The following is a 22,075-nucleotide window of genomic DNA, read 5'->3' as shown; positions in this document are numbered from 1 at the left end:
CAGATTCACTTAGCAACTGTGTTACTAACTTAACAACTGCAGTGCAACTGTGGCAAGAAAGGTCGCAAATTTGGGCAACTGTCTCAGCAACAGAAATTTGGGGATGAACTGTGCTTGTAAGTTGTGGGGCTACCTGTACAGAGTTAATACATGTAGTCCTCAACTTACAACAGTTCATTTAGAGACTGAAGTTTAAAAGATGCTGGAAAAAAGTGACTTATGACGATTTTTCACACTTATGACCATTGCAGCATCCTTATGGTCTTGGGATAAAAATTCAGAGTCTTGGCAACTGACTCTCATTTATGACCTGAGGTGTCCTGGAGTCATGTGATCCACTTTTGCAACCTCTGAACAAGCGAAGTCAATGGGGAAACCAGATTTACTTAACAGTAACGTTACTAATTTAAGAACTGCAGTGATTCAATTAACATATGTGGAGAGAAAAGTTGTAAAATGGGGCAAAACTCACTTAACAAATCTTAGCAACATAAATTTTGGGCTTCATTGTAGTTGTAAGTTGAGAACCCCATTTACACACTAAGTCCATGTATTTGCTGGGATCAGCAACTTTATGTTGGACCCTTTGTAACATCCATAACTCCAGGCACCTGGCTTATAATTAAGGATGGGCAGGAAGCGTGTTCTAAAAAACTTCTAAAATTTGAAGAAAGGTGAAATCCAACTCCCAGAATTCCCCAGCCAGCATGGAGGAGGGGAAAGTCAAAACTGGTGAATTAAGCTTTAATCCCCTTTCACTAGATTACTATAGACCAGTGATCCCCAACCTTTTTGGCCCAGGGACGGGTTTTGTGGAACACAATTTTTCCACGGACCGTGGAAGAGGAGTGCACAATCTAGATCCTCGCCTGCTGCTCGCCTCCAGCTGTGCAATCCAGTTCCTAACAGGCCAGGCCTGGGGCTTGGGGGGACCTCTGCTAAAGAGATAGAAGCTTTACAGGAAGCTTTGTTAAGAGTAATAAAGAGTTTAAGCCTTGGGAAAATTCATAAAATGTAAGGGTTGAAAATGATTATGAGAATCATCTACCGTATTTTTCGGAGTATAAGGCGCACTTTTCCACCCCCTAAAAGAGGCTGAATATTTGGGTGTGTCTTATACTCCGAATGTAGCTTTTTCGAAGCTTTTTTTCAGCCCTAATGAGGCGCTAGCGAGTGAAGCGATCTTCTGCGCTTCACCTGCTTTTCTCATTGCTTCTCTCGCCAACAATTAGCTGTGCTTTAGAAGCTGTTTTTTATCCCCAACCAGGGGATAAAAAACAGTGCGCGCTCAAAACCAGCGAACTAATGTGCTGTAGCTGACCAGACAAAGGATGCTAGCCAGATGAATACCTGGTAGGCAGAATTTTTTTTCCTATTTTCCTCCTCAAAAACTAAGGTGTTTCTTACACTCCAGTGTATCTTATACTCCGAAAAATACAGTAGTTTATTTTTGGTTTCTGGCCAAAAGCCCCATCTATTGAAGACAATGGATTCGCTTAACAACTGCCACAAAAAAAGTCGTAATGTAAGGCACGATCACATAGTGACCCAAACAGCAACTAGCACGACTAATGACCGTACTTCCAAGCTCAATTCTGGTTGTAAATCAAGGACTACCTGTATTGTCCAGATCAAGGTGGATACGAAGTCTTCCCCGTCTCCCCCCTCTAAGTACTAACCACGGGTCTTGTCCATCTCCATGCGCCTGAGCTGGTGCTCCCACGTGCCCAGCTCATTGTCGATTTCCTCATCGCTGTCGTAGCCGGACTGGTGATCTTTGATCGTCTTCTCCCACATGATCTGCATCTCCTGCATGGCCTGTTTGTGCTTCATGATCATGTCGTACATTTGCTGCATCTGTAGGGTAGAGTAGAATTCTTTATTGGCCAAGTGTAATTGGACACACAAGGAATTTGTTTCTGGTGCATAAGCTCTCGGTGTACATACAAACAACAAAGTGATAGATAACATAGATCATAAGGAGAATATTTGTAAGTGGGGGGGCTTTCTGAGGCATTTTGATAAACCACTTCCTTGATCTGGGCTCAAACCTAGTTTATTTGATTGATGCTGTGGTAATGGATTCTCTTCCTGTCCTCCAAAGGTCATCCTCTAGTCTATACTATCTCTATCTCTTTATCTGTATCTGTATCTGTATCTGTATCTGTATCTGTATCTGTATCTGTATCTGTATCTGTATCTGTATCTGTATCTGTATCTGTATCTGTATCTGTATCTGTATCGATATCTATCTATCTGTCTGTCTGTCTGTCTGTCTCTATTTATCTCTCTCTCTCCCTCTCTATCTTAATCCCACTTTTATTATTTTTCCTATAACTGAAGGCAGTGAATATATCCAACACACCTTCCACTTCTTACTTTCCCCACAGCAACCCTGTGAGGCGAGTTGGGCTGAGAGAGAGTGACTGGCCCAAAGTCACCCGGCTGACTTTTATGGCTAAGGTGGCACCAGCTTCGAGTCTGTGTCCTCACAACTAGACCAATGCACAGAAAACTGGATGGCGGCAGCAGAGACACAAAAGCTAAAGAATGCAGTGGCCCCAACAAGCACACACAAGAACAATGTGACCTTAATTTACCTCTTGCTGCTCCTTCAGCTGCTTCTTCTGTGCATCTGACAGCTCTGTCACACCCACCAATCCAACTGGCTTCCCCTTCTCGTAGCCAAGTCCCTTGAGGTCCTGGACTGGAGAAGAAACAAGGATTAGAAGAATTAACTTGCTCCTCGACTGGACCCCTCTCCCCAACTATTGTTGCTTAAAACCACCCTATCCTCTAGGTCAGGAGTCTCCAACCTTGGCAACTTTAAGACTTATGGACTTCAACTCCCAGAATTCCTCAGCCAGCAAAGCTTGCCATATTCTCTCTCTCAGCATCTCAGCTGGCTGAGGAATTCTGGGAGTTGAAGTCCACAAGTCTTAAAGTTACCAAGGTTGGAGATTCCTGCTCTAAGGTAGGCTAGTATCTCTGATCCAGGTGCATCAAGCAGCATTTTAGCCTCGAGATTCTTGAAAAACAGTTCTACTCCTTCTTTGATTGTTCTTGAATGTGGCACATAGCCACCATTGACAAGGTGTGTTCATGAGAATCAAGTTAAGTTCTCCTGTTTTCCCTAAAGAGGCAATTGGCATAGCTTTCTGGAAGAATAAAACATTGGACATGCCCAACTCAAAAGCAAATTCTACCGAATCCACTGAATGACCTATTTCTAGGAAGATATGTACGTGGTTGTGTTTGTGAAAGATATGTTTGCATAGAAAACAACGTACCATTTTTCCCCAGCCAAGCGGCATATTTAGTCTCTGAATGCCTTGCCAAGGTTAACCCTCTCCATAGAGAGAATTAAACTCAATAGCTCTGAGGCTAAGGCTCGTAACAGCCAGAGGCATGGCTATGGTGGGGCTTAAAAAAACATCACTGGAGCAGATGCGAGGATCCCATTGCAGGCAGTCCTCAACTTATGACTATAACGAGGACCCAGCTTGTTGGGGGCAATATGTTGACTCTGTAAACCGCATGGCTGTAAAGCACTGTGAAGCAGTATATAAGTCTAAGTGCCATAAGTCATGAGGTGATAAAAACAGGTCAGTTGAATAGAATAGAATAACAGAGTTGGAAAGGACCTTGGAGGTCTTCTAGTCCAACCCCCTGCTTAGGCAGGAAACCCTACACCACTTCAGACAAATGGTTAGCCAACATCATCTTAAAAACTTCCAGTGTTGGAGCATTCACACCTTCTGCAGGCAAGTTGTTCCACTGATTAATTGTTCTAACTGTCAGGAAATTTCTCTTTAGTTCTAGGCTGCTTCTCTCCTTGATTAGTTTCCACCCATTGCTTCTTATCCTGCCCTCAGGGGCTTTGGAGAATAGCTTGACTCCCTCTTTTTTGTGGCAGCCCGAGAGATATTGGAAGACTGCTATCATGTCACCCCTAGTCCTTCTTTTCATTAAACTAGACATACCCAGTTCCTGCAACCGCTCTTCATATGTTTAAGCCTCCAATCCCCTAATCATCTTTGTTGCTCTTCTCTGCACTCTTTCTAGAATCTCCACATCTTTCATTCATGTGACCTTTCTTTGCAATGGATGCTTTGGTTTGCTATGGGCATGATTTCACTGAAAAGTGGAAGTGTCCATTTTTGGGGCAAAATATGCCTACAGGATTCTGCAAATGGCCGTAAATGAGCTCACGCTGCCCAGTACTCAAAAGTTTGGTCACATGACCATGGGGGTGCCCCCGCCAACCATCAGAACTTCAAATCTGGGTTGTAAGTTGCCTCAAGGTACAGGCAGTCCTCGACTTACAACAGTTCATTTAGCGGCCATTCAATGTTACAATGCCACTGAAAAAAAGGACTTATGATCATTTTTCATACTTGTGACCGCTGCAGCATCCCCATGGTCATGGCGTGTGTGTGTGCGTGTGCGTGTGATGATCAAAATTCAGATGCCTGCCAACTGACTCACATTTATGATGGTTGCTGTGACCTGGCGTCATGTGATCCCTTTTGGCAACCTTTTGACAAGCAAAGTCAATGGGGGGGGGGAAGGCAGATTCACTTAACAACCGTGTTACTAACATAACAACTGCTGTCATTCACTTAACAACTGTGGCAAGGAAGGTGATAAAATGGGGCAAAACTCACTTCCCAACTGTCTCACTTGGTGACAGAAATTTCGAACTCAGTTTGTAAGTCGTAAGTCACGCACGGCCTGTAGGCCTTTCGTAACTCTGAATGGTCAGTAAGTGACCGGTCGTAAGGGGGCCGGTGAAATGAAGCTGCTTCTCTAGCATTACCCTCTGCTTGAAACAAAACTGGCTGGATGGGTGAGAAATCTCACAACGCAACAGCCTCCCCACAAAGCCCCAGCTCTGCATTGGCTTTAAAACACAACAAGAGCTAACCAGACAACGGTGTTGGCGACGGTTCCTGCGTCTGCTGAGAGAGCTCTGGAGGAGGCAAGTCCACCTTCTCCTCCTCTGGGCCCCACCGGCTTTTCCGCTTTTTCTTCGCACTGGATGCGGCTGCCTGCTTCGGCAGAGAAACCGTGGGTGCTGCTGTTGAGGAGGAGGAGGAAGACGAGGAGGAGGAGAGGGAGGAGGAGGAAGAGGAGGAAGAAGAAATGGAAGAGGAAGAGGAAGGTCCCCCCTCAGAAGAGGCCTTGCGCTTCAGGCTGGCTTCTGATATTGGCGGCATGCCCTCAATGTTACTGTTTGCTTTCCGGAATTCCTCCAGCTTCTGCTGGTAATACTTGTATCCTGAGCTGTTGGGCTCGTACAAAAATCTGCAAGCGTACACAAAACAAACAGAGAGCGTCAGCTGCCACCTCATGCTTGCACTTTGCTACCGTTCAGTATCAGTTGCCATGAACCTTGGGACGGCGGGGGTTGGGGGGGGGCGGTTTGGATGGGATGGGGGATGCTTCAAGGGAAACTAAAGTTTACTGTATCTCCCAGAGATGAGCTTCAAAATTAACAGGACACAGCTGCATAACAAACCTACGCCTGAAATGCCTGTTCTAAAAACATCTTGTTTGAATTTTAGTGGACATGGGGGGGGGGGCAGTAATGGGAGGCAACTAAGGGAGGGGAGAATTAGACTTGAGGGTTTTGACTTTTGGATTTTCAGTTCTGGCTATGCACTACTGTAATTCACTTGACTTATAGTAAACTATACCTTTCGCAGCAGATGGAGTTAAGGGTCGTTCTTATTTAGAGGATCAAGCTGCATACCAAACCTATGCTTGAAGTGCCTGTTCTAAAAACATCTTTTTTGAATTTGACTGGACATGGGGGGCCAGTAATGGGAGGCAACTAAGGAAGGGGAAAGTTAAGACTTGGGGATTTTGGTGCACAATTTTCAGTTCTGGCTTTGCCTTACTGTAATTCACTTGACTTCTAGTAAACTATACCTTTCTCAACAAATGGAGTTAAGGACCGTTCTTACTTAGAGGATCAAGCTGACACAGAGACAATAAATCCAGCAAGCTGTCATTTAGAGATAATAAACCCAATAGCTTATCAGGAGGGCATGACTATCTCTCTCCCTTGATGAAAAGGGCTGCTAGCTTTTGTGGACCCAGAGGTGTATTTCTATTTCCATAACAGGAATTGCCAATACATACATACAGCCCCACCTCCACACTCTTTCCGAATTCAAATCTGAAACGTCTTAGAAGATAAACACAACTGCAATAGGAGTATGCGTTTCCCACAGAAAACAGGTTTATGGCTTGACTTTGTTTTCAGTAACTCGCATATTCTCCACAGAAAGTTGATCAAATCATTATCTCCTCAGATTTAAACTAAGATGACACACCGGGATACAAAATCAAGCTCAGGCTTGAAATCCAAGTTTAAATCATTTACCCATCTAAGAATACATAAAAACAGAGAAAGATGGGTTTGGATGTTCCAGTTTGAATCAAACCAAGATTTTCTTGGTCAAATGTCCAGATATGGGTGGGAGGGACAGGAACTGATTCTTTTTTTTTGCTCCACATACCCTGAAACCAGCGAAGAAGAAAGCTCCAGTCCTGAGACAGATCATCAAAAAAATTCTGTGAGATTTTCAGCATTTAAAAATCATTTGGGAATCTGAAAAGCTGGCATCACTGCCAGGGTCTCCCTTCTCACCAGCACCCTTTACCTGAATGACTGATTCTCTCGGTGGTTTTTCAGGGCAACCATTTCCACCACAGGGCCCCCGTCGGCCACAAACCGAGCCAGCTTCTCAGCACAGTCCTTGGTCTCCTCATCCTCTGGGGGTGAAACTTTAAGCAGGCTGTCAGTACGGTGTCCCCAACTCACACACCCAACAGTCACAAGATTAATCTGGCTTTAAGGATCCCAAAGGGTTGGAATAAGTGGGAAGAGGATGGTTGAAATGTTTGCTTTGTTCCCTCTTTTTTTTTTATTTTTATAAATGCAAGTTAGAAAAAAAAATGGAACTAGCCTATGACATTGCTCTAAAAAAGACTGGGAGAAGGATAGTCTGGAAGTGTGGCAGTGATCTGGAGGTTTTCCTTTACATTGCTAAACCAAGGAAATGCTTCTCAAGCAGGCCCTTAAATAGCCACAAAGGCTAAGAATGATACTCTAGTACATTATTTCTCAATCTTGGCATCTTTAACCAGCGTGGCTGGCTGAGAAATTCTGGGAGTTGAAGTCCACGTATCTTAATGGTGCCAAGATTGAGAACACTGCTCTAATGAAACCTCAGTGCAAAGGATTAATCTATCCTGATGAATGGCATCAGGGTTACAGAAACAGCACAAATCGTTATGACAAGATACTCTCCAATTTAATGGTCATTCAAAAATTATCAACACCTCTCCCCTGAATTAATTTGATAAAACAACAGCTTTCAACATTTTGAAGGTGCAATGCTTGGAAAAATATTACTTCATTCAATCTAGATCAGGGGTCTGCAACCTGCGACTCTGGAGCTGCCTGTGGCTCTTTCATCCCTCTGCTGCGGCTCCGTCACTCAAAATGAGTCACAACCGCCAATCTGCAACACCTGCCAGCACACGATTTATTGAGCTTTTCGACCCAACTTTTTTTTTTGGAGTTCAAAATGTTTTTGTTGCACGGAGAAATAAAAATTTGTTTTCTCTGTAGCAGTTCACTGATTTCATAAATGCAACACACTATTGTTTTTTTATACATAGCATAAAGGTAAAAAACGATATATGCAGTGTTATCTTCATTTTAGATGTCAAAAGGGTTTTGTGGCTCCCGGTGTTTTCTTTTCTGTGGGTAACGGGTCCAAATGGCTCTTTGAGTGTTTAAGGTTGCCGACCCCTGCTCTAGATCCTCATTTTCCCTTGCAATGACTACTCCTTTAATGCTCTGAATTGTGCACAGGACATATTAAGGGATGCAGGGTGGTAATGTAATAAGTTAAAAGTCTGTGCACTTTAAGCATAAAACATAGATTTCCATTTTTCTAACTGTAGTAATAAATCTACCAGGAAAAGCAAAATATAAATGTTGCATAACAGAATTCTTCTTTAGCTAACAATAAGAAAACTTTAAAATACAACTGGTATAATTTAAGTATAGGTAGTCCTCAACTTACGACTGTAATTGAACCCAGAATTATACTGGAAAGTTATGCTTAATTGGGGAACCAATTAAAATGCATCCAATCTCGTTAACTCTATCACATTCATTTTAACTACCTAATCTAAGCTGACTAGCTGATCACAACACTGTAAACCAGGGTTTCTCAACTTTGGCAAATTTAAGACATGTGGACTTCAACTGCCAGAACTCCTCAGATAGCGATGCTGGCTGGGGAATTCTGGAAGTTGAAGTCTACACCTCCTTAAGTTGCCAAGATTGGGAAACCCTGCTGTAAAGTGAAGCGAACGACCTAAGAAGCTGTGAAACTTAGTCTCACCTTTCTGAGAAGGGGTGGTCTCCTCTACATCTTGGCCCTTCTTCCACATCTCGGCCAGTTTCTTTCTGTAGTAGAGAAATTCTGGGCTGTTCTTATCGTGTAGGAACCTAAAAGCAAGAAAGAAAGGATGTATTTAAGGCTGCTTTTAGGATGGGAACAGGGGGATGCGGATCAATATATCTCCAGCTCCCCGAAGTAGTAAGGGGCCCTGGATATGCCCTGGGTGGAGAAGGAAGGTCCCCTGGATGGAACCACTGAGAGGGAAAAACACCAGAAGCTTAGAGCTTTCGGTGATGAATATGGACCCGATCCCTATCAAGGGAACTCTGCATGTGGAGAAACAGGAAACAACATACGTAAATACTGGGTTATCCTTGCAGTCTTCCAGCGCGACCTTCTCCATTTCTGGGCCCCCTTCGGCCACCACCCTGGCCAGCTTCTCAACGATTCGGCGGGTCCGGATGTCCTCTGGGGGGCAAACTTTAAGCAGGCTGTCAGTACAGGGGGCTCTCTACTCACACACCCAACAGGCACATTACCTCTAAGAGCCATGAGTTGGCAGGGAGAAGGCAGGGTGGGGAATGAGAAGAGGAGGAAATGATGGAGACATGGTGGACAGCAACGTAAACCTGGCGCTTTTAATCCGGGAGGGGAGAAAGGAAGGTGCGTGGGAAAGACACGTGGTAGGGCTGAGGTTCATACATCTTCAGGTTTGGAGTAATAGCTACTAGATTCACCCGAGGCAGCTTCTGCAACAACATAACCCAATACCAAATCAGATCTTTGATCTGAGCTTGAGAAAGGACTGGACCTTAGAACCCAGGGCCCCAAAACCTGCAGGAAAGAAAGACTGAAAATCATCACCCTTGAAGGGTCCTTGGAGCTCTCTGAGCTTGGTTGTTTTCCTGCAAATGTTTCATTAACCAAACCAGGGAACATCACTGCTTAGCAGTGATTAGCACTAATTGATGTTACCTAGTTTGGGTACTGAAATGTCTGCACAAAAACAACCAAGCTCAGGGAGCACCAAGGAGCCCTCATTTCAACCCTGAGCTACAAATATTGTCCTTTATTGGTATCATCATCCTTGAACATCTGTGAGAATTATACAAGGAGTTTAATTTCTCAGGTGTCCCAAAGATAAGGCTACCAAAGAGAAGCTTTGCTATCTGCATTAAGGGAAGGCTGAAGAAATCTGCAACTCGTTATTGCTAAATAATTAACTTATAGCATCCCCAAAACAGAACAGGCTGGCTGAGGCTACTGGAATTCAGCCACAGCTTCCTTTCTACCTTCTGATTTCAGGCAATGGCTCTTGGGATTATACAGTCCTGTTCTGAAATCCGAGAACGGCTGTCAGATTAAGTAAAGAATCCAATCTTTCCTTGATTCTAGTCAAGTGAACAAAAGTCAAATGGGGAAGTCTTGTTTCTCCCCTGGATAGTGCCTAAACTGGCCCACATTTTCTGGCAGAAGTCCAGCTAGAGCTGGCCTTCAGTCCCACCTGTCTGCCTGGTTGTGGAAGAATGGGATTAAAAGAAATTAGTGTCTGCTTTTAAGTACTGAGGTTTCCTGTGCCATCTGAATCAGGATTTATGACTGATGGAAACTAAGATTAGTTTAAATATATCAGCTTCAAAATTAGACAAAGCTTGTTTAAAAGTAACACCGATTAATCAGAATGACCTGATAAATAGGGGTCAGTTCAAATCTCCTGGTTGTATGGAAAGGAGATGAGATTTATGATCAGAAGGAGCCTAACTGTACCTTAATGTAACACCTGAATGCTGTCTGCTGTACTCCTATTCTGTCTCTCTCTCATAGTTGGCTGTTCAAAAAAACTCATCTGGAAAATTTTGTAATTGTCTTGGACAGGAGAGAAGGCTGCTAGACATCCGAATTGTAATCTGTTTTCAAAGCAGATCAGTGGTCAGGGGCAAACTTCATCAAAGCTACACAATCATGGCTGTGAAAGTAACCTTGTCTGCCACACGATACACTATTCCCTTGCACCGTGATGTCAGATTGTTCTGTTAAGCTTTACAAAGGGAAAAGCTGAAAAGTAGTTTTATCAGTTTTTGGTATGATCCGAATAAACCAAAAAAGGCTGGATTAGTATATTTTATTTTTATAAAAATAAAAATAACTCCTTAGTTGCCCTAGAGTAGACCTAGGAACTGTGGTAGCACAGTGGTTAGAATGCAGTATTGCAGGTTGACTCTGCCCACAGCCATGACTTCACTCCTGACTGGCTCGAGGTTGACTCAGCCTTCCATCCTTCTGAAGTCAGTAACATGAGGACTCAGATTGTTGGGGGCGATATGGTGATATTTGTAAATCGCTCAGAGAGTTGTAAAGCAACATGGAACATATATAGGTCTAAGTGCTACTGGTATTGCTAGACACTCAGTAACCAAGTGGATATCATTTGTTCTTAGTAATGATATGGAAGAGGTTTGTTACTGCTGTCACTTTTTTAAAAAAATCAGAGTATCCACAAGCTAGTCAATTTAGCATGTGGCAAAGGCCAAGCACACCTAGCTGATTTAGCTTAGTGTAAACCATAGTTGAATTTACCTTGAGTAACTGTGCTAGCAAACACAGCTTATATGTTGCCATAATGTACAATTCCTGTCAATGGCCTGATTTGTATGCCATGCTAACCATGATGAGGTTGAGCCTAGGGTGATATCTCAACCTGGGATATGGATTTAAGTGATACTTAAGGAGCAGCACCCTCACCATGATTTGAAAATAGGTTCTGAAATAGATTTATCCACCTAACACATAATTTAGATTAGTGTTTCTCAAACTTGGCTGGATTTCAATTCTCAAAAATTGCTGAATTTTAATTCCCAAAAGGCATATTGGCTGGGGAATTCTGGGAGTTGGAAGTCCACCCATCTTAAAATGCCCAAGGGTGAGAAACATTGATCTAGATTGCAGAGCATTACTGAAATCTAAACAAGATCTGTTCTGCCCTTTATATAGACAGAAGACAGGAGCTGCCCCCAAATGATAAACCAAGATGTGTATCTGTGTGAGAATTTTTTTAAATATATCAAATCCTTTTGGATGTATATCGTTTAATATTGAAACAACTTTATAAAAAACGAACAGGAATTTTTAGCTGAACAGCCTCTGATAGGGTATTGGCTGACATGGTAGTTAATAAAGAGCCCACAACTGACCCTGATTTGTCATTTCGTCCTGCACCAATTCAGTGGCTTAATATGTTGCGTAAATGTATTCAGTGATTGACTATAGGACCTTTTAGCCTGAAGCTGTCTTTCGGCTTGGCTCCTGAATCACAGTGAAAACATTCCACTTTCTTATTTCCTCCCCTTTTCTCCCTGCTATCTTCCCAAAGAACTGCCCCAGTGTTGTGACTCCGACCCCTGAGCCCGTCTTATTGGAGGGAGAAGACTCCGAAAGTGAAGGAGAGGAGTTGGCAAGGCCTCCCTCTCCAGGACCCTCCTCTCTGGCAATGCCTCAGGTGTCTTCTGAAGGAGAAGAGATAGGCCAGGAGCCAGGCACTTCCGAGCAGCCGCAGTTAGACAGCGACGGAGATAAGTCTTGGCTGGATCTCCGACAGTGTTGGAAAGACAAGCGTGCGCAGCAGAGAAGGAGGTGTGCCAGAGATTAAGATGAGTCACTGGACCACACCCCACAGGGGATAAAAGGGGGTGTGGTGGCCATTCAGGCTTTGTGATGGACAAAACTGAAAAGCTAGCAAGTCATACTGCGTTTCTGGAACTTCGTTATATGCCTTCCTCGGATTTATTATGGACTGGACTTGACAATTCTTTGGCTTTGTGAACTTATTTTGGTTTATCCGACGGAGGAGGAAAACCTCCCTTTGTGAGTAAAGTTTTTGGCAAGCAGCTACTGGGTTGCTGCCAATGCTGTTATCTCAAAGAAATTCCTGACTGCTGGTTTTATTAACTCCTGGCTGACTGTTTGTGTGCGTGTGTGAGACGGGGACAGAACACCCAGCAGGATGTGAATACTACATCTCACTCGGCATTTGTTTTTAGCTCGCAAACAAAACCAGCCTCTTTTTTTTTTTAAGGCATTCGAGCACTTTTAGTATCTTCTCTTCCATCCCCCCCCTTTTTTTAATTAGAAAGTGCTAAAGTATCTCAGGGCAGAAGCCTCGCATTTTTAAGGGTTCCTTGGTCACAGATGGCATTAGAGAGAAATGGATGACATCCCAACCAGGAAACTTACTTTTGATTTCCAGCCACTGCTCATAATCCTCTTCTTCCTCGTCATCCGGCGACTGGAAAACACTCAGGCGATTCGTTACCGGGGTCTGCTTGGAATGGGTGTAGTTTTTGACTTGATTCAACATGCTGGTCACGCTAAGATTGGGGCGCTTCCCAGTCAAGGTGGGTTTCTTCACCGTACTTGCAGGGGGAGGATGGGATGTCTGTGGGGAACTGGAAGAAGCACCTGTACAGTTGAAGGGTTGTTGGGGGTGGGGGGGGAGAAGAGATGGAAAGACTGATGTGATATAGGAGTAGGAGCATAATCTACTTCAGATCCCTGCTCAGATTTCTCAAGGATGCCTTAGCCAAGTAATTTTATTCACCTTCCATCCCACACATTTACAACATGGAAAGATTGGGGCATTTCTTAGAGAACAAGATGGCCCTGCTGGATCAGGCAAAAAAAAAAAACCTCAACCCATCAAGCTCAAAATCTGGAGCCATGTAGTACCCAGCAAACTGTATTCCTAAAATTTACCAATGTGGACAAGAGGACAATTAAGTTTTATTTTAGGTATATCGGAAATACTAATTTCTCATTTATAAGAGCCTTGGTGGCGCAGTGGACTAAGTGCTGTTAAAGTAGCACTTAGTTGCCAGCTGCCTGCAATTAGTGCCAGTTCAAATCTCACCAGGCTCAAGGTTGACTCAGCCTTCCATCCTTTCGAGGTAGGTAAACTGAGGACCCGGATTGTGGGGGCAATAAGCTGACTTTGTATAAATATACAAAAGTATGAAGGCTACTGCTTAACGCATTGTAAGCCGCCCTGAGTCTCCAGAGAAGGGCGGCATATAAATCGAAGTAATAAATAAATAATAATAAATAATTTACAAGAAACAAGTTTACTTTCTCAAATGAAAGTGAATATTCGTGTTCCAGGATAATGTTGCTGGACCTGATCTGGGTTGTTCATCGGGACCAAAGGTTTTGTCTTGCGAGCTTTCGGACTCGTGCTGAAGCCTGTCTTCAGCAGTTTATTTTTTGTTTACTTGCCCATCCTAAGTGCTTGCCTCTTAAATCAGGGCAATTTTAAACAGGTTCTGTGGTGTGAAAAACCTCTACTGAAACTACGATTCTAGATCAACGAGTGTTAATGTGGCAAAACAAAAGAAAACCCCTTGCCACTACCTTGTTTTTCCTTCTGTAGCTTCAGGAACTGCTGGAGGAAGCTGCCATCGTTAGCAAATTTGTTTGAAACACCACTTTCCCCATCACCACTATCGTCACTTGATGGGAAAGAGAGAAAGGATATTAAAAGTTGCAACAGTCACAGTACTGGGATTTATTTACCATATTTTTCGGAGTATAAGACACACCGGAGTATAAGACGCACCTACCTTTTTTGATGAGGAAAAGAAGAAAAAGAAATCTCCCTCTGCCTCTGAGCAATTTTGCCTCTTTGGAGCAAACAGCAGCCTGCTTTACTTTCATTTTCGTTTTCAGCATAGCTTGATTAGCACAAGGGGAGAAAAAAAATCTGCTCCCAGCAATTTACCTCTTTGCAGCCAGCAGCAGAGCTCTGCGCAAACGAGCTGAGAGCAAATCAGCAGAGAGTCGGGAGGCGGATCCAATCAACTTGTGCTAATTAGGCTGTGCTGAAGCTGAAAGGAGCTGTTTTCTCTTGCTGTTTGCTTGCAAGGAGGTAACTGCTGGGGGCAGAGGCCAAAGGGTGGGGGCCAGTGGGTGGGTGAGACTACATTCGGTGTATAAAACGCACCTAAATTTTCACCCCCTTTTAGGGGGGGAAAAAGGTGCGTCTTATACTCTGAAAAATATGGTATGTTTCTCTATAAGTCCATCCTTTCCATCTTTCAATATTGGGAAGGTGTTTGAGGTGTTGGTTATGACCTTTAAAGCCCAAATGGCATGGGACTAGGTTACCTATGGAACTCTTTGCGCCATTACTTCAGCCTGTCCTACCTGGACAGGCATTGAAGGTACGTTGCAGACCCCATCAGCTAAAGAATTTTGACTGGTGGGGTTTTTCTCTGCCGTTCCTCCATGCTATGGAACATTCTCTCCCCAGAGGTGAGGTGGACACCCACTCTTCTGGTCTTTTGGAAAGGTTCAAACATCTGACTCTGCAGCCTTGCTTGGGGAATCACATAGGGGGAAGGAGCCATGGGGCTGGTTACTGCCCTGAAGGCTCTCCCCACACCTTTTAATTAACTTTTTCAGTATGATCTAAAACATTTTAATGTTTTAATACTTTAATTATCTTTCTACCTGCTCAATAACTTGTAAGCTGCCCAGAGTCACCTTATAGGGGAGATGGATGGCTGTTCTGATCTAGGCTTCCTTAGAAATTAAACACACAAACTTAGTCCCAGCAAACCTCTTTAATTCATACGGCTGTAAATCACTTTCATTTAGAGTCTGCAAGGCTTGATAAACAGTCTTTCAGAGGAATGTTGTCAACACCCACCTATCTCACGTGGAACGCTGCCAAAGAGCTAACTTCCAGACACAGGGCAAGGCCAAACGTTGCACAGAGTCACAAACAGAATTTTCAAATCTTGAATCAGCCAGATGAACTAATTGCTTCCTGCAAAAGCTCATGTCCTGTCCGCTTCTCTTTTATGTCTTATGGGAGGAGCCAATCATCTCCAAGCCTTACTCCCAAGTTGACCCTAATTCCTTAATAGTTCCTGTCTCCTGGCAGCTCTGCGCATGCGCACACTGGGAACAGGTTCACACTGTTTTTCTGCCTCGCTGATATCAGACTCTGGAGGCAGCAAAGAACTACCAGATGGCCTTGGCCCCCTCTCTGCCTCTGACTTAGAGCCATCATCTGAGCCTTCCCCAGACTCCAGGACTGGCCCATGTTCCTCCTCAACCTCTTCACTGTCCGAATCTGCTGCCAGCTCTGCTGGCCACTGGCGGGCCACAACAGTGGCATAAAAATGTAATAAATTAAACTTTTTAGTGTTATTTATATAACCATCTTTGCCACACTGCTCAGAGTTCCTTTAGGAGATGAGCAGCTCATTGGATGGATGGATGGGGGTGGTGGTGGACAGAGATAGAGAGGTAGGTAGGTAGATAGGGAAAGATATCCTTTCTTTCTCAGCTAGTAGTTCAGTCACTCTCATCTGGAGAAAGGGCTGACTTGCTAGTTACTGGGTTAGCATAACATGCTAAGCCAAAATGTGGCCGATTGGTTTATGTCTATTGCAATTGGGTTAAATCAATAAACCACCATTTGGCATGTTGTGCAAACTCAGCCTATGGGAATCAGGAGAGTCTCTACACAATCTGAGGGCTCATCCACATAGTCTAGTTATTGTTTTGACTGGGAAAAGTTCTCCAAAGTTATAGAAAAAACTCTTTCTCACCATCTTATCCTCTCAACCTTTTTTTTTACTAATCATACCAGGGTTAAGCAATTATCAATACACAACTCTTCCATCACCAATTCATATTCTTTTCTGCTGCTGCCCTCACCATCGCCTGTTTGTTACAGTTATATCACAATGATAATTAAGAATTAATTCTACATACTCGCTCCCCTGTGAAGCCTGCTGGGTTGGCAAGTGGTTCCGTTTGGCTTGCCGTTCCATCTTGGCTTCAATTTCCCGCTTCTTCTGAGCAATCAGCTTCTCCTGATGGAGGATGTTCACGTTGGTCTTCACTGATTTGGGCATCGCGACTCCAAACCACCGGCTGGCTTTCCCTGGTTAGCAAGAAGAGGGGGGCACAGAATCACTTTGCAAGACAAGGCTGGCAGCTGAGGATTTGCTCAGATATAATTATTATATAATAAGTGGTGTAGGGTTTCCTGCCTAAGCAGGGGGTTGGAGTAGAAGACCTCCAAGATCCCTTCCAACTCTGTTATTCTATTCTATTTTAATTGCAAAGGTAGAGAGAGATCCAAAAATCTCTCTTTTCAAAACTTTTTCAAAAAAAAAAAGCTTTATTTCCAAAACTCTGCTAAACAAATAATTCCCTCAACACTGTCAAAATATTGACTAAGTCTGCATTACTATTAATCTTCTCATCGTTCCCACCACCCATCTCCTACCACTTATGACTGTATGACTGTAACTTTGTTGCTTGTATCCTTACAATTTATATTGATATTGTTTCCTGATTGCTTATTTGTACCCTATGACTATCATTAAGTTGTATCTTATGATTCTTGACAAATGTATCTTGTCTTTTTATTGTACATTGTACATTGAGAGCATATGCACCGAAGACAAATTCCTTGTGTGTCCAATCGCACTTGGCCAATAAAGAATTCTATTCTATTCTATTCTATTCTATTCTATTCTATTCTATTCTATTCTATTCTATTCTATTCTATTCTATTCTATTCTATTCTATTCTATTCTAAAGACAAGTTTTCCTTGTGCTAGAATGTGAATGTAGCACCTCCCTGCTTTAAATTGTTGCATCTGTCAATAATGTATTAATTTTTATGTGCTTTTTACTGGATTATGTTATTCTTGTGCAGCAATTAACTTTAGCATTTTAATCTTACTGCATCCAATCTTATATACAGACTATTGTAAATTGCTATAAAAAAACCTAACCTGAAAGTCAATGTAAAATCCATTAGGTAAACCAAGAATAACTGGACTTCAGGCTAATGGCTAATAAAATATATTTTACGTCTTTAAAAAAAATCTAAGAAACTGAGATCTGATCACGGTATTTTGCCAAAATTTGCATCAGAAATGAACAAGTTTCCTGTTTTTAATTGGGGGGGGAGAAGTGTTCCTGGTTATTGCATACCTTACCTTAGCAATATAATTAAATGTAGGCAAAGCATGACAGAGATACCATGTTACTCTTACAACTGTAGAAAAATGGACATTCATTTGACTTGTCCCAAGTCATCTAAAGACCTTCCATCAACTAAAGATATAACACATTCTAGTCTATGTTAACATGCACTGTGCTGCAGCAACTTTACGAACAGTTATTTAGCAAATGGGTTGTCCCACTAACACCCACTTTCAGCAATCAATAAGCTGAAAATCTTTGGCATTACCATATTTATATTAAAAAATTTTCCCAGAACAAAAACATTAAAAATTAAAAGAAGACAATTCTCCAGCGCAGTGAAAATCAATTTCCTAGCCACTGACAATTGAGGAAAACAGTACTAATAGCAACAATTACCTTATTTATTTATTTATTTATTATTTATTTATTGGTTCGATTTATATGCCGCCCTTCTCCGGAGACTCAGGGCGGCTTACAATGCGTTAAGCAATAGTCTTCATACTTTTGTATATACCTGCTTAGTAGGGCTTTAGGCCCCCCCAAGCGGTGTTCTTTTTTTTATACAAAGTCAGCTTATTGCCCCCACAAACCAGGTCCTCATTTTACCTACCTCGAAAGGATGGAAGGGTGAGTCAACCTTGAGCCTGGTGAGATTTGAACTTGCAGTAACTGCAGGCAGCTGGTGCTACTTAATAGCACCAATAGATACTTAATAGCCTACCATAGAAGTATATGATCCCTTTTACAACACCTCTGTAAAGTAGATTAAGCTGTGAGTGCATAAGTGGCCTGAAGTCACCCAGTGAATTTATAGAGCTGAGAATAAATTTGAGTCTGCATCTCTGCAATCTCTTGCAACCTATTTTGTTACTTCTGAGCAGTGCCAATATTTTCTCTGGTGCTTGTCAATATGACTTTTCAGGATACTTAGAATCCATTGAACTAGCACAGAAATTGCAGTAAACAAAGAAAGATTAAATAAAACAAGACTACACAAAGACTTGTAATCTATTAAATCAAGAAATACTTGAATAACAGAATAATAGAGTTGGAAGGGACCTTGGAGGTCTTCTAGTCCAACTCCCTGCTCAGGCAGGAAACTCTATACCATTTCAGACAAATGGTTATCTAACATCTTCCTAAAAACCTCCAGTGTTGGAGCATTCACAACTTCTGGAGGCAAGTTGTTCCACTGGTTAATTGTTCTCACTGTCCGGAAATTTCTCCTTAGTTCTAGGTTGCTTCTCTCCTTGATTAGTTTCCACCCATTGCTTCTTGTCCTGCCCTCAGGTGCTTTGGAGAATAGCTTGACTCCCTCTTCTTTGTGGCAGCCCCTGAGATATGTTACCCCTAGTCCTTCTTTTCATTAGACATACCTAATTCCAGCAACCATTCTTTATATGTTTTAGCCTCCAGTCCCCTAATCATCTTTGTTGCTCCATTTCATGTATTCATAATCATGTTTATACTTATATCTTATCTAAAACATGCTTGACAAAATAAATAAATAAATAACGTGCATAAGAGCAGCAGCATGCCTACCATCCCTGTCCTAATGCCCCCTTTTATTCATATCCATTTCATGTATTCATAATCATGTTTATACTTATATCTGTTATCTAAAACATGCTTGACAAAATAATAAATAAATAAATAATGTGCATAAGAGCACCAGCGTGCCTACCGTCCCTGTCCTAATGTCCTTTTATTCGTAGCCATTTCATGTGTTCATAATCTTGTTTAAGTATAAGTTTAAGTATAAGATATAAGTATAAACCTATATCTGTTATCTAATACATGCTTGAGAAAATAAATAATAAATAAATAAGGCGCATAAGAGCACCAGCGTGCCTACCGTCCCTGTCCTAATGTCCCCCTTTTATTCGTAATCCATTTCATTTATTCATAATCTTGTTTATACTTATATCTGTTATCTAATACATACTTGACAAAATAAATAAATAAATAACAAATAAGATAGCAAACAAATAAATAAATAAGAGCACCAGCGTGCCTACCATCTCTGTCCTAATGTTTCCTTTTTACCTCTTAACTCTTTTCATGTATTCATAATCATGTTTATACTTCTTACCTGTTATCTTATATATGCTTGACAAAAATAAATAAATAAAATAAAATCAATTAAAAAAATATGATATCCTTGGGAGGGAGGGAGAGAGGGAGCGAATTAGTCAACACACACACACAAAAAACCGGCAGGGCATTAAAAAAAAAAACCACCGCACAGAAGACAAGAGGCCGAGGAAGACGAGAGGCGCGCCTGCCCCTTGTCCCCTGGATGGGAACTGTAGTCCGGCGCTCCATGGAAAGCCTTCGGGAGGGGATGATGGTCCCTGGCCACCGTTCGCAAGCAGGCCGAAGGCCTACAAAGCAACCACCGCCGGACAAAGGGCGTTGTCACTGGGCATTGTTTAAAAAGAGCGAGGCGGGAACCCTTCCCAGGGGAGGAGGATGAGGAGAGGTGGGGGGGAGAGAAAAGCGGGAAAGGGACGCTTCACCTGAGGACCGAGGCTCACCTGGCGCATCCTTGCTGTTCTCCATGGCTGCAGGTTACCCCCCACCCCTCCCTCCACTACACACACACACTATCGCCTCTCCCACAATGCACTGCGGGCGGGTACTCACCCGGATGGGCCGGGGAGGCAGAGCGGCGCGCGATGCATTGTGGGGAGAGAGGAGGGAGCAAGACGTCGCGGCCGCTCGAAGAAAAGGATGCCGGGTATTGTAGTTTAACAGGTTTGTTAAACAGGAGACTTGTGTTCGTTTGATCAATGTAGTAATTCTTATTTGTATTATATATGGGTTTTTGTACCAAAATGAACGATACTCAGACACCACGCTGCCCATGCAATGATATTGATGATATTGCTGTATGTTTAAAAATAAAAATAAAAACTTTATTTAAAAAAAAAAAATAGAGCCTTGGTAGTACAGTGGTCTAAAGCACCCTGTTATGAAGACCAGCTGCCTGCAATTACTGCAGGTTCGAATCTCGCCAGGCTCAAGGTTGACTCAGCCTTCCATCCTTTCTAAGGTAGGTAAATTGAGGACCCAGTTTGTGGGGGCAATAAGCTGACTTTGTATAAATATACAAAAGGATGAAGGCTATTGCTTAGCGCATTGTGAGCGCATTGTAAGCCGCCCTGAGTCTCTGGAGAAGGGCGGCATATAAATCAAATTTAAAAAAAAAAAAAAAAAGAGAAGTCCCAAAGGTGCTTTTTCAAGGAGGCAACCAGTGGTGGGATTCAGCCAGTTCGCACCACTTCGGGAGAACCGGTTGTTAACTTTCTGAGCAGTTTGGCGAACTGGTTGTTGGAGGAAATCATTAGGGAAGAGAACCGGTTGTTAAATTACTAGCATCCCACCACTGGAGGCAACTGGACTTCCTTGGTTTTTTTCTTTCCTTTTGAAGACGTTTCGCTTCTCATCCAGGAAGCTTCTTCAAAAAAAAAGCAAAAACAAAAACAAGAAAGTCCGGTTGCCTCCTGAAAAAGCACCTTTGGGACACCCATGACCTGGAAGACTGAGAATCTCTACAGACTTTTAGAAAGAGTTGGAAGGGACCTTGAAGATCATCTAGTCCAGCGGTCACCAACCTCTCGGACCTCAGGGATCACTAAATTCATAATTTTAAATCCTGCCGACCACTAGTATAAATTTTTTAAAAAGATAAATAGTATTTAGTGCAATATAAAAAATGCAAATAATTTTTCTGCGGACCACCAAAATTTTCTCATGGACCACCAGTGGTCCACGGACCACTAGTTGGTGATCACTGATCTAGTCCAACCCCACTGCCCCGCCCAAGTCCATAGACCTGCAGAGGCTGGAAAACAAATTCTCCGGGGAAGTTTCACAAGTCTGGGAGACTCTAATGCTACTGTTACATTTAAATTTCGAGTTATGTTTTGTCCACTGGGACAAAAAAGTATTATCCTGCACCAGAGGGCAGGACAAGAAACAATGGATGGAAACTAATCAACGAAAGAAGCAACCTGGAATTGAAGCGAAAGTTCCTAATGGTGAGGACAATTAACCAGTGGAACAGCTTGCCTTCAGACCTTGTGAGTGCTCCATCATTGGAGGCTTTCAAAAAGAGACTGGAGAACCATTTAGAATAGAATAGAATGGATGAGCAGGAAGGGACCTTGGAGGTCTTCTAGTCCAGCCCCCTGCTCAATCAGGAGAACCTATACCATTTCAGATAAGTGATTGTCTACTCTAGACTCTTCTTAAAAACCTCCAGTGATGGAGCATCCACAACCTTTGGAGGCAAGTTGGTTGTTTGTCCTCACTGTTAGGAAGTTTCTCCTTAATTCCAGGTTGCTTCTCTCTTTGATTGGTTTCCAACCATTGTTTCTTGTCCTGCCCTCCGGTGCTTTGGATAATAATTTGTCTGGATAATAATATGTCTGGAATGGTATAGGGTCTCCTGCTTGAGCAGACAGTCGGATTAGAAGACCTCCAAGGTCACTTCCAGTTCTATTCTGAAACACTCCCCTCAGGCGCTCTGTGGCAACAGAGAAGGAAAAAAAATAGCGGTTCTCACTAGACTTGGTTACCTGCTGCAAAACTTCCTCTGAGTTATTCTGATCTTGACTACGGGGAACTATATTTCCCAT

The 22,075-nt window shown here is 42.7% G+C and overlaps 1 protein-coding gene across 2 annotated transcripts in view; it reads right to left on the bottom strand.

Annotated features, from left to right (window-relative positions):
- SUGP1 (SURP and G-patch domain containing 1) overlaps positions 1 to 20,010 on the bottom strand; it is a 30,164-nt gene extending 10,154 nt beyond the window's left edge. The window contains exons 1-10 of one of the 2 annotated variants that reach the window (XM_070944100.1): positions 19,970 to 20,010; positions 16,203 to 16,374; positions 13,830 to 13,927; positions 12,660 to 12,884; positions 8,786 to 8,909; positions 8,430 to 8,536; positions 6,672 to 6,795; positions 4,928 to 5,307; positions 2,601 to 2,707; positions 1,680 to 1,857 (exon numbers count right to left, since the gene is read on the bottom strand). In XM_070944100.1, coding sequence (XP_070800201.1) covers positions 1,680 to 1,857; positions 2,601 to 2,707; positions 4,928 to 5,307; positions 6,672 to 6,795; positions 8,430 to 8,536; positions 8,786 to 8,909; positions 12,660 to 12,884; positions 13,830 to 13,927; positions 16,203 to 16,374; positions 19,970 to 19,994 — 1,540 coding nt within the window. In that variant the 5' untranslated portion in view covers positions 19,995 to 20,010. The remainder of the gene's footprint in view (positions 1 to 1,679; positions 1,858 to 2,600; positions 2,708 to 4,927; positions 5,308 to 6,671; positions 6,796 to 8,429; positions 8,537 to 8,785; positions 8,910 to 12,659; positions 12,885 to 13,829; positions 13,928 to 16,202; positions 16,375 to 19,969) is intronic. The other variant, XM_070944107.1, reaches the window with a different exon arrangement.
- Between the last annotated feature and the right edge of the window lie 2,065 nt (positions 20,011 to 22,075).

The sequence above is a fragment of the Pituophis catenifer genome, unplaced genomic scaffold (genome assembly GCF_029215685.1).
Source record: "Pituophis catenifer annectens isolate HBS135680 unplaced genomic scaffold, rPitCat1.0.hap2 SCAF_1, whole genome shotgun sequence".
Taxonomy (NCBI): Eukaryota; Metazoa; Chordata; class Lepidosauria; order Squamata; family Colubridae; genus Pituophis; species Pituophis catenifer.
This window is presented reverse-complemented; position numbering and strand designations above follow the sequence as displayed.